General features: G+C 48.0%; 1 protein-coding gene across 2 annotated transcripts in view; it reads left to right on the plus strand.

The window, feature by feature from the left end:
* ST8SIA2 (ST8 alpha-N-acetyl-neuraminide alpha-2,8-sialyltransferase 2) overlaps nucleotides 1-1,792 on the plus strand; it is a 29,661-nt gene extending 27,869 nt beyond the window's left edge. Inside the window, exons 6-7 of one of the 2 annotated variants that reach the window (XM_048317877.1) lie at nucleotides 94-236; nucleotides 1,370-1,459. In XM_048317877.1, coding sequence (XP_048173834.1) covers nucleotides 94-236; nucleotides 1,370-1,380 — 154 coding nt within the window. In that variant the 3' untranslated portion in view covers nucleotides 1,381-1,459. Of the gene's footprint in view, nucleotides 1-93; nucleotides 237-1,369 lie in introns of both variants that reach the window. The other variant, XM_048317876.1, reaches the window with a different exon arrangement.
* The last annotated feature ends 14,686 nt before the right edge of the window (nucleotides 1,793-16,478 follow it).

A 16,478-nucleotide genomic window follows, 5' to 3' on the forward strand; every position in this document is an offset into this window, starting at 1 on the left:
TCAATTTTTTCTCTTATCTGGCTGAGAACAAGCAAGCACGTTTTGTGCTGGGTTGCTAAATTTTAATGGCTTTCGTGAAAAACTAATTTGCAGGATTAAGGCTCAGCTCTCCCAAGGGTTCCTGCCATCTGAGCACCAGACCCTCAGGAGCCCAGCAGAAAGTGCGAATGAGGAGCAGGACACTTCCTGGGGCTCCACTGCGACAGCAGGACCCGGCTCAGGATCCCAAATGTCTGGTGAGAGCACAGAAATGCCACGTGCTCTGCTCTGCTTCCTTCTACCTTTTATCCAAGGTGCTGCCAGTCACTCACCTGAGCTCAGGCCCTTGGAAATACCTCTTAAAAGTAATCCAAGGGCTCAGACAGGCTGTGGCACAGCAGGATGTGCTTGCTGCCTGCACCAACCCTGCCTGCTCTGGGGCAGTGCTGGCATCAGACACTCTGGGGGAGGAGGGAGTGTGCCTCATGGGGACATCTTCTACCTCCCCAAACCTTTTGCTTTCTGATTTTGCTCCTCTGACAGTGTTTTCCTGCTGAGTGAACCAGATAAGTTGCCTTTGCAATAAATACGGGGCGCTGGAAACATCTTACAGGATGCTGAGGCTGCAGTAACTTTTATCAGCAGCCCAAAATACCACGGCTGATACTGTTTCTGCTCTTGCATCACTACATCCTTCCCCTGTTTGTTTTGCTCTCCCTCATAAAAACTAATGTGCTTCCCAGCAGCGAGCACAGCTGACCTCCATATCTCACATTATATATTGCAGTGTGCCGTATTGTGTGTCTGATGGACTCATGCTGCCGGGTGTGGTGATGTATCTTGGTCCAGGATCACAGCAGCAGTTGCTGGGTGTAATGGGAACTCAGCAGTGCATTTTAACTCTCTCAGCCTGGTGACCCTTTGTTCCAAGGCGGATGCTTTTCCACCCCTGTCGTGTTTGCTATCAGAGTAAAAATCTTCATCAATGAAAGTCATCAGCATGTGTTTGACTGTGCCTGCTTCAAGGGGTTGTTGGAGTCTACTTGACATGTGGGTGCTTTGGTCTGTAGTATTGATCTCTGGGGCTGATTCGAAGATAATTGTAGACTGAAGTACCGAAGGCCACTGTTGCAAGCAATTTGTTTTTCATAAAGGATTGTCGAGGCATGAGATGCTTCAGTGCCATGGCAACAAGTGTGATGTAACCAGCAGACAGAGAGCAGGAGGATGCAGTCCCTAGAGAGGCTTTCTTGGCGTGGAGAACTCTGCTAGTCAGAAACCTCTCACTTTGAATCACCAATACATCTCAGTCAGAGGCCAGAGAGAGAAAACGTGCAGGACACGAGCTCGGTGTGCAGGGTGAATAACAGGCTCCACTGTCCTTTTGCAGGTACTGGCTGACCAACAAGGTGCACATCAAGCGACCCACCACTGGCCTCCTCATGTACACCCTGGCCACCCGCTTCTGCAACCAGATCTATCTCTATGGCTTCTGGCCCTTTCCCCTGGACCAGAACCAGAACCCGGTCAAGTACCACTACTACGACAGCCTGAAGTACGGCTACACCTCGCAGGCCAGCCCGCACACCATGCCCTTGGAGTTCAAAGCCTTAAAGACGCTGCACCAGCAAGGAGCCTTGAAGCTGACTGTGGGGGAGTGCGATGGGGCCACGTAGGGTGGTCCCTGGCCACGTTCCTACACAGCCACGGGAGGAAGGGGAGGGGGCGGAAAGGACGAGTGGTGCCTGGTGGGGTTGGTCGTCTTTGTTAACGCGCAGGACAGCGACACAAATATATCTACGTGGTACCTATATATATTGACCTGAGTATTATAACTGTTCGGTGTTCACCAAGGGAGGGGCAGGAGGGATGCAGGAGCATCTGGCAAGACTGGCCTGGGCAAGACCCCTCGCCATGGGGCTTGCTGGACTCGAAGGGTGTTTGCCTTACATCTGAAAGGTGTGAAGGTGGCCTTGGTTTTTGAGGGTATGTTAGGTGATGGGTAAACGTGAGCCGTTTGTCGTGACTGGTCCGAGGTTGGTAGTTAGTTTGTTTGGCCAAGGGCGCCGGCAGCGAGGCGCGTCCTTGGCCCCGTGCTCGTGGCGGGGAGGGGAAGGGGCAGGGAGTGGGGTGGGCAGGGAAGGTTTGTTGGCGGCTCTCACAGCCCAGGGACTGCCCCGCAGGGACCAGTGCCTAGATCCATCCGAACACGGGGCACCGGGCTGGGCACGGCCTTCGGAGCAGTGAGGGAGAGGCCTCCGGGGCTGCAGCTGGGTCTCCAGGAGGTGGCAGGGAGCAGAGCTAAGCTGGTCCCAGTGACACTCACACACACGAGGGCCTCCAGAGAACGAGAGCGTCAGCGTTGAGCCGATGAGGATGCTGAACGTGTATTTCTCTTCCTTTTCTGAGGAGCAATGTGGGAAGGAGCAGAGATGCTGGAATGTGGCAGGAAGGAGCTTTGCTGCCACAAACCAGCACCATTAGTGTTGAGTGTCTCACTGTGCCACAAAGACACTCAACATCTGTCAGGGCTCGTGGAAACCATAAGTACATCCAGGTCTAATTCCTCTAATTCCCAACTGCTACCTGCTAAGCAGCCTGCCTTCTCTCCCCCTCCAAAAACTGCCGAGATATGGGTGATAGGTTTAGACCCAGCCAAGCAGAAAGACCACAGGACTTCAAGGGACTTTTTCAATCCTAAATAATTTATTTTCAGTTTCTCCCCAAAGAAGCAGCACACAGCGCTGAATTCCTGGAGTCCCGCTCTGTCAGTCCTTTCAAGCCCTAATTATCTCTCACTCTCAACAGTTAAATAGGATGTCAGATGGATCTTGATTGGATGCTTGCCTAGAAATGAACATCACAGAAATAATCTTTTCCTTTTTTCTTTTCTCCCAGACAGAAACCAAAATATAAAGAATTTGTCATAACTACATTTGCTTTTCTCTGATTTTCGGGGGTTTTGAAGGAAGCAACTAGATGGATCTGATGATTCTGTTTCATTTTCTGCCTCTGTAGCCTATTCTGTTTGTCTCCTAATTAGCACTCAGTGCAAGAATGCAGGTGAGTCCAGGGTTCAGCGAGGGCTCTTTGGGTTTAATTTGTGGGAGAGTAAATAACATTGCACAGGCAGACCTCAGGCATGCACTTCACTGCTGCCATGGCTGGGTGTCATCACCTTTGGGCCTCCTCCTGCTGCTGTGTTTTTTGAGTTACAAAGTGTGCAGTTTGGGGCTGAAATACTTGACATTGTCTCTTTAAAAGCTGAGTGCTTCAAGTGGTAAAAGGAAGAGCTCACTTTCATGTTTTGGGCTGTAGAAGCTACTGTACCCATAGGAGCCTCCAGCCTGCTAATTAGTGTCAGATGAAGATGGCTAAGATTAAGGTATAAGCAACATTATAGTGGATAAATGTGGGCTAATCTGCCACTGAGGGGATGTTTCCTTCCAGCACCAGAAAATTATTTCTTTCATGTTTTTTTTTTTAAACCTGGTGCTGCTTTTTTATTTTTTTGCGTCTTATTTTTACTTGGCTTTAGTTTCACAATAAAGCTAAACCTGGCTGTGAACCTCAGCTTAAGCTGAGATAGAAAGAGACAGAGAGTAAAACTGCCGGATGGAAGTAATCTGCAATCCCAAGGAGTTTCCCATGATTCAGGAGTGGTTCTTAAAGCCAGATAATTCCCAGGTTTGTCCCCAGCACGGGGGAGGGACAGAGCAGGGATGGAGCTGCAGGGACTGCTAAAGCCAACTGTTGTATCAAGGGGCCTGGGCCGTGGTACTGATTGCTGTTAGCAAACCTTCTTTTTAAATAAAAATAGAGGAAATGAAATAAATGTGCAGGGGTTTTATTTTTATTCTGTATTTTCATTGAATAGAAGGGCAAGAGGGGAGGCAAGACCATGAAGTGCCATGGGATTAAATGGGGAAACCCTGGGACCCCCCCTTTGCTGGTGAAGGAGAGGGGAAGGCTGGGCTTGTTTGCCCACGTGGGGTGGATGTCAGTGCTGTACCAGGGAGACATCCAAAGCCATCAGGATGTCCTCGCTGTGCCTACAGAGATTATTGAGCTGAAGCTACAGCAGCACAACAGGGGTGTGCTGGGGGCTGAAAAGGGGATGGGAGAAGGGTTTTTTTTTTCTGGTGCCCTTGAAGCAGCTGCTGCATCAAAGCACAGGCCAGTTATAAGCGAATTATTCAGGGGGATGAAATTGCTGGTGATGTTTCTATTCCCAGAATGGGTCCTGTTCCACCCCTGTTGTAAAAATGCATTAAACCATGAGCAAGACCCTGCAGCTATTGAAATCCCTGGCTGAGCTCCCATTTCACCTTGCTGCCATGCAGGCTGGTCTCTGCTGTGTTTATATGCACAAAAACAACTAGAAATTTCCCATTGCTTTAGTGTTTTGTGGGAAGCCCTCTGGTCTGGTTCTCTGAGCAGGTCCTCAGGTTGGAAACATAATTTATCATTTCAGTTTCTAGCAAATAGCTGAGACCTGGCTCCACCAAGCCCCAGCGAGCCATAAAGTCCTTGTGCTGTTCATGAGCAGCAGGAGCAGAGATTCAGATTTGCCTCCTGCAGCAGTGCTTGGGGTGGGTGGATGATATTTGGGCTATTTTGGGGCAGCCGCCAGCCCTGGAGCAGCACAGCAGCTGCCAGATGCTGTGGGGACCCAGCGGCTGCACCAAGCTGCTGCTTGATGGATTTCTTCATGCCCAATTAAGGCTCTTCTGTCATCAAGAGTGAAACAAAAGAGAGTATTGATTCTACTTAGGCAGAGATGCAGGTGCACATGTTGCACCATGGATGTGGTTAACTGCCCTAAATGGCAGCAGCAGCTCCCCTTGCTCTTCCCTCCTCATCCCACCACTCCCTCCAGCAGTGAGGCCGGTCCAAACTGGTGGTGCTGGTGGCTCTGGGATGGGGAGCTCCCTCCCACGGGTTAGGCACATTTGTGCCAAAAGGCCTCTGGATGGTAAGAAGTGACCTAAACTTGCAAAATAGAGGCAAACTTGAGTCTGCAGCTTGCTAAGCCCAGAGTTTGGGGCTGTTTCCCCAGTGTGGCTTTTTGGGGCAATGCTCTAAAAGGTGCTCCTGGCCAAACACAGTGCTCTCCTCACCGTGTGCCCCTGGGGCATTTTCCATGTACAACAGCTTGGGGATAAGGGTTGTGTGTTGCCTACTCCCCACGTCAGGGTGAGAAGCTCAGCTGTGTGAATGGCTTTTCCTTTTCACCATGGTTTGCTGGGTTACATCCCAGCCTCGGAGTCTGCCACAGCTCTGGCATGTATACATATATACACAGGGTGACATGGCTCTTGCTCTGCTGGGGGACATCATGCCCATATCTGTCCCTGGCACTGAGCACATCTCCTCTGGTCAAACTGCGGAGTCTGCAGGCTCCACTGCCAACATCCTTTATAATTAATACCTGTGCTGCCTTGTTTAAAGCTGACTGGGGTGGTTTGAGTTGCAGCAGCTCCTCTGAACTGCAGCACAGGATCCCCTGGCTGCTTCCCACACTCCCCAGCCCCTCACCCAGGCAGGGCTGCCTGAGGAACCACTTCCCTCCCAGCCCCACAGGCGAGGAATGGAGGAGGGACAGTCCCCTTCCCCCAAACTCTCCATCAGCCAGGGCTTGCTGCAGGTCGATAACCAACCCTCTGCTTCAGTCACAGCCCAGATAATTAGCGAGCAAAGTGCAAATAGTCACTGTGATTCAAATTACCTTTTAATTTCTTTTCAAGCTGCCTGAGGGGTTTCTTTAATCCTACGAAAAAAACAGATTTTCTTTTTTTTTTTTTTTTTTTGAGACACCAGTCTTGCAAACCAGAAAGACACAATATTTTGTATTCAAGGTGTAATGAAAGTTGTTTGCACTTTTACATTGCTTTTTGGATACTTCATGGGAATAACACTGAGTACTTCAGTCAGTCTCAAATGATACAAATTATTTCAGTTGATCCCAAAACAAATTAATTTTTAATTTTGTGCAAAATAGTCTCAAAAAGGTTGCACCATCTACAAATCATGACATAGATATTGGGTTTTTTATCCACCACTCCTTTTCAAAATTTAAACAATCCAATTTCATGCTAGAGAGGCTTGAAACTATGGAGATTAAAGCTTAAAGCTTTGAGAGACCCACAGGGGACAGCAGGGAAGTTGTTTGGTTTCCTCCAGAGTGCCCCTCAATGTCAGGATGTAAAACCAGGCACATAACCATGGTCACCAATGTAATGATTTGTCAAACCATACATTTTTCAACTCTTTTGGTTGCTTTAAGTTTTAAATTTTAGTTTACGAATGGTTTATTAGCACGTGTTTTCTCTAAGTGCTATCTCTTAGAGATATCACTATCTCATTTATCTCTAAGTGTTACTCTATCACCCTCAGCATCAGACAGCAGAATTTCATTTTGGGGTCACCTTTTTAGCCACATTAAACACTTTCTAGCTGTCATTGTCGTTGCCGTCATCTTCTCCTTCTCCTTCTTCTCCTTCTCCTTCTTCCCCTTCTTCTTCACTACTACTTAATCTTATTTTACTCTGTGAAAACAATTGGGCACCTACAAGCTGGCAAATCTGCTCTGCAACTCCCCTAGTGCTCATGTCCAAGTTCTACATTGGGTGATCTCACTGTGGATACCACCAGCAGCAGGGAATGGACTCCATGCCTTATTTGTGCCCCCCCAGACGGTTGCACATCTCCCACGTAGGCAAGGAAATTACTGAGAAAGGCCTTGGACAGAGGCCTGAATGATAACCAAAAAAATCATCATCCACCCAAGAGGATGGACTTCTTTCCCAGTATTAGCAACATCAAGGCATTCAACAATAAGCTCCTTTTCCAGCTGGGATAACTCCTGTCTGATGAACTCCTGTTCATCAAACCCAGCCCAATGCACGAGCAAAGCCATCACAGTCCTGTTCCCTTCACAGCCCAGCTGGAAGCAAATTCATTTGGCTGCTTAACATCCTCTCCAAGCAAATCTACCAGTGCCCCTATGAGAACCAGGATCAGCACTCACTGACCCTTCCCACTGTGGTGACTATGCAGGAGTTGAGAACAAACATGAAGTAACAACATGGATGGAAATATCTCCTGCTTGGTTAATGAAGGAATCTTCAGCCATCTCCAGGCCCCTAAAGAAGGCACAGGCAGGAGGAGGACAGACCCCGGGGATGGTCAGAGAGATGCCATCCTAAAGGAGATAACAAACTCCTTGAAGACTGCACAGTGCGCTGAATTTACTGCTCACATGCTGAAAACAGAAATGAGCTGCATATGTTGTATTGTATCCATGAGAAAAGCACAGAGTTTGAGCATGGGTTAGGAAAAAACACTGTCCTTGGAGGCCAGAAAGCAGCCAGGACCGTTGTCCCCTCTCAAAGTGCCTGGCCAGAACAAACCCACGGCACTGCTGGAGGAACGTTGCCAGCAACACAAGTTAAGTCCCCCTGTGCTGAGATGGAGGCAGGCCATCTGACACTAATCCTGTGCCTCCAGCAAACAAAGCCTCCCAGGCATTGTGAAATACCCTCAGCTATTTGCTGGCTTGGTTGCCTGGAGAAGCTGCTCCAGTGAGGGCTGATGGAGCACTCGGTGTTCTCGCACGACCCAAGCAGCAAAGGTTAAAGCACATTAGAGCAGCGTAATGAGGTTTTTAACCACTGCTCCGGAAAGCCTGATGTGCCGCTTTCTAGAAAATGTTGTAATTTAGGCTTCAGCAGGAACCACAGAGCAAGGAAAATATTATGCTTGGACCATCAGTCTTGCAGTGTCTTGCTGCACTGCTTCCAGATGAACTTGCTTAACTCGGCTTGTGTCTGGAAAGGACTTTGGATTGGAGATTGCTAGGAAGAGGAGAAGAGGCATGCTCTATTCCTGGACTGCATATTAGTGTTCCATATGGGTGCAGAGCCAAAGCATATGGACCTCCATCTGTTAGGCAGGCCTGGCCTGGCCCCATGGATGGTTTATAATGCGCGTAGATTCATCCAGATTTGGGATTCCTCCAAAGGAAGACGAGAGCCAATGACTCAAATATTGTGCAAAGCCATTGAAACTAATGGCACTAAACAACAATCATTTGTCTCCTGTTTGATTTTACTTGCTGTAAAATAATGAATTAGTTACGGGGGTGGGTGAGTATTGTGCTGTGTATGGAAGCTTTGAAGGAGACATGGTTAAAAGAAAACAAAACAAGAATCATCCTAGTGGTTCTGTATCAGCTTCCTCCAATGTATTATTCCCCAGAAAGTAAGCTGTGTCCTTCAACTTCAATAACATGGCATTTATGCTCCATCTGTGATCAGATTTAAAGAGGTTTGCAGGCATAATTCAGGCAACTTTCAATGACAAATTCAAGGAAGCTCGGGAAAGATCTCTTGAAGCTCTTCCATGACTAAAACAACTCTAGGGAAAATGAACTTTGCTCCTACAAGCTCTTTATTAACCACAAGCTCCAGACTTGGATGTTTTCTTTTCTTTTAAGACAAATAATTAGCCCCAAAAGACTCCAAGTCTTAGCATGCTGTGCTGTTTCTTGCACTGAGAAGCCAGCGTGTGGTGGGACTTGTCCTGACCTCGCTGAAATCAAGAGGCACTTACAGCCCAGCAGCACCACGATTTCATCTGCTTCTTCAGGTCACATTTCTGCTTTGAAAGATGAACCCCAGAGGCTGAATTTCAGGGACCATGCTGGAAACATTTCTGCTGAATTTTTCCTGCAGAACTGTGTGGGACACATGATTAAAGCCATGGGATGACCGCCAAGGAGATGGGCTATTGTGACAGCCCCTGGGAGAGCTCATAGCAGAAAAAAAACCCTCTCTCCACTAAATTAATTAATTGCCATGCATGTTAGCTCTGGGGTTTGGGGAAATTACCGTGGCCTGATTTCCTTCAGCACTTTTATTCCTGGCTGGAGACCAGGGGAGTTGTTGAGGTTGCTGACTTAAGACACCATAACAAATGGCTAGAAATGACTGGGCAGGCGTTGTGATTTGTAACCTGTGCGTCTCACCTGCCTCGAGCACGGGTTTCACGGCACCTTTTCTCAGGATTTTATGGAAGGGGCAATTTACAAGCATGCCAGCCTCCTCCTGGGCTTCTCAGGAGAGACCAGGAGGGCACAAATTTCTTGGACAAAAAACATCTGAGAAGCAAGGCAGCTCTGAACATTCTGTGGTTTATTTTTGGAAGAAGCAATTTCGGTAGTTGTATGTGTTAAATGAAAGGCAATTAGGGTGGAGAGAAGGTGTTGCGTGTGTGTTGGAATAGGAGCCAGTTCCGAGCCAAATGGTCTGTTAAAAATGTGGACCCCTGAGTGTGCCACAGGCCAAAGGGGGCTGGGAGGTGCTGAAGGGGTGTGTGGGTATTTATGGGTGTTTAATGCGAAACAGGGCATGGAAGCACTTGCATCTGTGATGTGCCTTTTATGGTCTTCCCAAGGTTTTAATTAAAAACACAATAAAAGCACGACTAGAGGAAACCAGGATGTTTTAACAATCATCTGTTATAAATTGTTTTGTAGGGGGGGAAAGAAAATCAAAGAACGATTGTTCGTGTAAAGGAGTTCCGGGACACTGAGTTCACATGGAGAAATAAACCCTCTGGGAAAGGTTTTCCTGTCAGGAAGCACATGCTGCACAGACAATAAAGTGCAGGGGGGCTTCCACACTGCTGTGGGCATCTGCCAAGTGGCTGTTTCCCCATCAGGTACATCTGTCTGCCAGAAACACGGTACATGCCAGAGGATTGGGAGCAGGATCACACGCCAGGAGGTGGGATGAGGAGGATGTTGGATTTGGGCTGGGATGATCTTTGGATGGCTCAGAGGAGTTTCAGTTGTAATTTCTGAGACGACAGAGCATGATGCATTTTGTGCTTAGTGACAGGCACACTAAAATCATTTTGTGCAGCACCTGTTGCCTCTGACAGAGGTGACAGCAGGAAAACATGGAACAGGATGGAGGGGAGTTAATGAGGCCCAGAGAGGCAGCTGCAGGGCACTCAGACATCATCTCTGGCTGTTTTCAAGGGATTATGAGGGTTTGGAGTTGTTCCTGGCCTTGGAAAGGATCAGAGGTTTGCTGCCTACTACTGGGGTGCCCAATCCATCTGGAGATGAATGCATCTGGACATGTCTGTGAGCTGGTCCCCTTCCTCGTGTCTCTGTGTTCACATTCTCAGTGGAGAAGGGAGCCCTGGGCCAGCCACCACAACACTCCTGGGCTTTTTCTCCATCTCTCCACGACCTTGATGCCTTTAGACTGTTTTCTCCATGTGTGCTACTTAGTTTTTTGCAAGAAGAGAACTGCCTATGCCCCCAGCTGGTCCTCACTGCTCCCACAGAAGCATTCTGGATGGGTTTTCTCTCTGCCTTCCAGAAAAATTCAATGAAAGTCCACAACAGCCATGGCTCCCAGCAGCCCCCAAGGACCACAGTTCCCTGAGCTTGTAGTTTAAATGGAGATTAGCTTCTAAAATTTAGCAAGGATCTCTGTGAAAACAGAGTCCCAAGGATAAAACAACAACCAAAAAAGGGAAGCCCATTGAATACTCATCCAATTAAGGCTTCCAACTGATCCTCATTAAACATCCGTTCCTGACATTTGACAGCACGGTTTAGATTAGAGCAGTGAAAAATCCCCTTGAAAAGGCAGATTGACATTTTGCAGAGGAGTGTTTTCATAGTAATACTAATGGCTTCAAACCCCCAGCTTACAACCTAGCATGGGAAAAAAACCCAAACCCAAAACAAGGCATATTGGCTTGGCAAGGGGGTAAGGAACAGCCAGGCTGGCTGGCAGGGAAACTCCTGGTGACCAAACTCCTGGCTGTAGTGAATGCGGGCAACCCCTGGCCTTGGCTCTCCATGTGTAGGGTCCTCAAAAGACAGCATTTAATAAGATACAGAAGCTGGGTTTTTTTGGCTGAGCTGAATATGAAATCACCATGGCAACCTTTCTTCCAAGGTGATCTGAGCCAGGTAGCAGCAGCAGGGATGAGTTAAAGGTCATCCCTGCAGAGGAAGATGGGCACTGATAAAGCACTTTAACAAGTCCCAGGGGAGGTGGCATTTAAAAGCCACTCAAAGGGCTCAGCCAGAGCCATGAAGGGAGAGAAATCCAAGAATGGCAGTGATTTGGAAAGCTCCTGGCTGAGAAGGCAGCAGCACCAGCAGTGCCCAGAGGTCACTCCCATGAGGGCACTGGACCCATGAATGTGTGTCCAGCCTCAGGCCTCCAGGACCTGGAGAAGGGCTTGTTTAGCAGCTGGGTAGGAACTGGGGAAAACCTTTGCAAGCAAAAGCTCCCGTTCCAGAGTGAAAGCAATAACACCCTCCAGCAGAGAAATAATAATTTCAAAAATCATCTAAGACTAATTGCAAACTGATTTTCACCAGGACTTATGCTTCCAAAATGCCTGAGGTTCTTCGAGAAGCATCCCCTCCCACCTCAGACGAAGGGCTCAATGTGATTTATGACAATGAGCCAATGCTATTATCCTCATGCCACAGAGAAGGAAAACAGAGGCGTGGAGGGGGGTGCTGTCATCTCCACAGCTAAATCCAGGCATTTTAAAATACAGCTTGGAGTGACAGCAGCTGCTCTGTAGTTTGGCCAAGTGCTGGAACATGACATTTTGGGCATTACAGGGTTGGGGTGGCTTGGTCTGAGCAACCCAACACAGATCAGGCAGCAAGGTAGTGGCAAGGAATTCTGTTGGAGTAATATCTGTGGGAATCTTTCTGTATGCCATCTATTTTTAATTTTACTATGTTTTTTTTCTGGTTCTCAGGGTCTCTTTTCAAGTTTTTCCCCTGTAACCACGAGGGCTAGAAACTCACAGCTTTTGTTGTATTAATGAAAGCTGAGCATGCCAAATAATCTCAGGTTCAAGAGCTGTGACTTCAAAAAGCCCACAAATAGCATGCCCTGTGAAAAAAAAAAGTAGTGCAAGCTCACAGCACCCCTTTTCCCCATTCCTGCAAAGCTCAGCTTTTACCTGGAGCTCACATCCCACTCTCACCCACAGCTTACTTTCATCTCCTCCATGGCTGCAGCTCCTGGGTCAGGACCTTCACTCTTAGAAGCCAGGGAGTAAGCCTGATGGCTGGGAGAGAAACCAGAAGATCAGGAGATCTTAAGGGCTTGTTCTTGCTGCTGTACTGGTGGGAGCAGAGACCCTGACAGCCAGAGCCTCCCACAGCAGTTTTAAGCAAGACCCAAATGGAAACTCCTGCCCCACCCTGCCCTGTGGTCTCTAAGCTGGACGCTCACATTGCAAACCCCTCCACACAAATCACACCACTGGATCTGTCCAAATCTACATGTATTTACTTGCAGGAAAAATGTCTCCCTAGCTTTGTTTTGAAAGGAGAAGATGAGGAAAGGGTGGATCTGAAATGAAGCCCAAAGAAAGGATAATGGGGGACCATGGTCTGCAGAACACGTGGAAGTTCCCGCCCTCTCCAGACCCCAGGAGTTTGCTGGCTCCTGCTGAAATTTCTGCTTCTCTGACCAAAGCCACGTGCTCACTGCTGGCCCCAGCCCTCCTGGCTGCCAACCCATCTGAACACAGCGTTACGCAAGTGCTTTGTGCCCTTCCTCTGCTCAGAAATTGGGACAAAACAAACCATTCTGCTCTGCTTGCAAGGAGGGTCAGCCTGCACCTTGCTCAGCCTTTGGAATTGCCACTGACTTGTCATCTGAGCGGCTCTAATTTGAACTAATGACTGGGAAACTCATTGCTGATTACAGGGCACTGCCAGGCTCCGGCTGCCAGCACACAAAAATCCAACTGCCCCCGCAAAGCCTGGTAGGATAATATTTCATAGCATTGCCAAAATGGACTTCAGCCGTTCATTTTGACAGCTGTAGTTGTAATCATTTATGATTAGGTTTTGCAGTGTGCTGGTAAAAGGACCACAAGGCATTTCATAAAGAAAAAAAGAAAGAATGGGCCTTGTAGGCCTCGTCTCAGGGCTGTGATAAACCAGGAGGGAGGAATGGGGAAAGGCTGTGCCAAAGGACTAAGACTGGGAATCTTCTACAGATGACAAGGAAAAGCTATCTCCCTTTGGACACCACAGTAATTATCATAAAGCTGAGCAACTGGGAAGTTCAAAACTTTGAGAGAGGGCACAAATTTGCAATTTTTAGACCACGGACTTGCGGGAGGCAGGGGACCTGTGAGCAGGAAAATCTGTGTGCTCCATCCCTTTGCCAATTCAATACCATTAATACCATTCTACCACCAGGCAGAAGAGCATTTCCACTGCAGTGTCTCAGCATTTGCCTTTTTAGGGAACGGGAAACAAAAGCCACACACTTCACAGAAGAGAAAGTGACACAAATACACATAAGGGAGGGGGAATTTGGAATGACTAAAAAGGTTCCAGCCTGTCCAACATCCGCCCACATGTTGGAGAAAAGCCCGACTGGCACCCCAGTTTGGATCCAACATACCCTGGTGCTCCTCTCCTTCTCTGTGGGGTCCACAAGACAGCTGACAGATTGGATAAACATGCCTGAAATGTGCAGTTTGGGTCATCTTGATTTTTTCCCAGTCAAGAACACCTCCAAAAATCATGTCATTCCGATGGAAAACTTCAGGCACGCAGAACTGAAAATTTCATCAGAAGTATATTTAACGGGAATTATTTCCCCAGTGGTGCTAGGCAGCCCTTAAAATGTGTGAACTTGAGGACATAATTTAGTATCTCTGCTGCAGCTCCTGATTTTCCAAAGGAGGAGAGAAACAGTAGTCCACCTTGTTAAAGCTCTTGGAGGGATTGTTGGAGAACATTAAATAAAAGCTCCCTGTTACCATTGTGCAAGGGCGTATTTGAGGTCTTGCCATTCTCTTCTGAGGTTGAATTTGCACCATAACTGGTGCTTGATGAATGTGAGCCCACGGCAAAGGCTGTCCCAGAGATATTGCAATCACCACTTCAGTGTTAATCTAAGGAGACTCACCACTTCAGAGGTGATTTTAAAGGGGAACATGAAATGAGCTGAGACTTAACACCCACACATGAAGAGGAGATAGATGTAAAAAATAAATCAGTTTCTCAGGCGGGAGGTCAGGCTAATCACCAGGTTCTGTTTGCTTGGGTGTGTTTCTGACACAGCAACCAGACCAGACTTTTGCCCATGTTAAAAATAAAAGCAAGTTAGGATGTCTGAAACTTTGAGACAGGATGCAGGGGAAATCCTTGCTCTGGTAAGTGCCTTCTGCCATGGTTTTCCTCACACGAAGAACAGGACGTGGCTGTGCCATCCCCACACTGAAGGGCAACAGCCACTCCATGGCCACTAAGCCATCCCTGACCAGAGTGTGCTCGTCTCTGCTGCCCTCCATCTTCCATGGTCAGTTCCATCAGTTTGAAGTCCCAACAGGTCATTTCCATGGTCACGTTGAATTGATACAAATGACTGCAGAATATGCAGGGCAGAAGAGACTCAGCTCGGCTCTCGGCAGAGCGTTTTGCAAAGAGGATTAGCAGCTGTGGGGGATGATTATTATCATTAATGATGTCAGAAGGGAGGCAAGCAGAGAATTCAGTATTTAGTGTTTTGACAAAAGCCACAGGGTTCGGATTTGCAGTCAAATTCTACAAAATGTTCTGCACCAAAGGCTTAAAAAACAAGTTAAATGTTTATTATACTAATAATTCTTCAGTTAACGTCAAGGCAGGTGAACAGGGGATCTAACACTTGATCCCCTGCTAAAGCTTTGGCAATTGCAAATGCTGGAAAGCCAGATGAGGCTACACAGGTTGCACAGAGGTAGCAGCACACGCTGCTGGGGACTCAAAAGGGGCTGCTAATTGCCCAAACCTGCCAGAACACTGTTTGTGCCCTGGCTCCTGACCTCCACACAGCCTGAAATCCAGCGTCATCCAGCTCTACAGCATCAAGCACACCCCAGGAGGATGTATTTGGAGCAGGCAGGATAGCACTGGCTCTCATGTGGTGCCCTTACAACCTGAGCACACCTCTTCAGAAGACTGTGATCCTCCTCTGAGCCTCATATGCCTTCAAAGAGTGCTTTTTTCTGCAGCTCCAGCTCCTGAGTCTGAGTCCATGCTCATTTTTCACTTCCAAACCCCAAACTAAAAGACCTTGCAGGTGGCAGGGTGTGCAGAGAAGTGTGTAAATAGATGTCCACTGAGACGTTCAAGTTAATTAGGAGACAACATTATATAAAACACAATAAAGCACTAATGAATAAACAAACAAGCCTCATTTGGGATCTTTTCAAATGCTTTCAAGCCAATGTTTTGACTTTTGGATGCTTGAGAGCCTGAGGAGTGGCAGAGCAGCAGCAGGGCAGAACATGGGCCTGGAAGAAATATGTGGGAAGTAAACACAGAGCTGCGATTCAGAGAGTGGAGCAGGACTCAGCATTTCATGATCCCTGGGGAGAGATCCTGGTTCACTTCTTTGTTGTGATAAAGACAACCAGCTTGGCCTAGGGCAAGACTTTTAACTTTTCCCATAGTAGAGAGCCTTGATTGTTGCTGGAAGGATCAGGTGGACAACTCCCACCAAGACGCTGGGTTCCTCACAGCCCTTTCAGCACAAACACAATACAGGCTTACAAACTGTAATTCTTTCAAACCAGCCCAGTGCACCTCAGTTTTCCCTAAAACAGGCCATGTCCCTCCTGTTCTGGATCCTCAAGGCTGGTCTCCCCCATGGCAGGGACAGTAGCAGGATGTTGTGGAGCTCGACGAATGTGACTTTCTTTATTCTGCAGTTTCAAACCTGGGAAATGTAGGTCGCTGATCTTCAGCATGACCTACATTCACAGCTCCAAATAAGCCCCTTTTGCCAGTGTTGATGCTTTCTAGCCTCAAGTTGAATCTGGAATGCACACACGAGTGCCCTGCTTTCCCTGGGTGTCCAAAGAGGGAAGTTATAACCGTGCCCAAGCAGATGTTGCTCAGACCATGCATGTCCTGCACACATGGCTGCAGCAAGGCCCTGCCTGAGCCAACAGCAAACTCAAGTCTCTGTAAAAGCATCTCCTTACTCAGGACTAGCTGTACTTATGCCCTGCAGGGGAAGGATGGACAACAAAAGGACTTTTAGCATTCCTGTTGTCTTTCTAGTGTGCTGGATGGGGCTGGCACGAGCAGAGGAAAGTGCACTCACACATGGCACTCTGGGCAGAGCCTTGGGCAGGCAGCAGCTCCAGCAATGATTGTGGAATCCCAGAATCACAGGGTGGTTTGGGTTGGGAAGGGACCTTAAAGATCCTCTCGTTCCAATCCTCCTGCCATGGGCAGGGACACCTTCCACTATCACAGGTTGCTGAGAGCCCCGTCCAGGCTGACCTTGAACACTTCCAGGGATGGTACAACCCTGTGCCAGGGCCTCAGCACCCTCACAATAAAGAATTTGTAAATCTATATCTCTGCTCTCTAATCTATACCTCTCCTCTTTAAAACCGTTCCCCATTGTCCTATTGCTATCTGCTTC

This window comes from Corvus hawaiiensis, chromosome 13 (assembly GCF_020740725.1).
Source record: "Corvus hawaiiensis isolate bCorHaw1 chromosome 13, bCorHaw1.pri.cur, whole genome shotgun sequence".
NCBI lineage: Eukaryota > Metazoa > Chordata > Aves > Passeriformes > Corvidae > Corvus > Corvus hawaiiensis.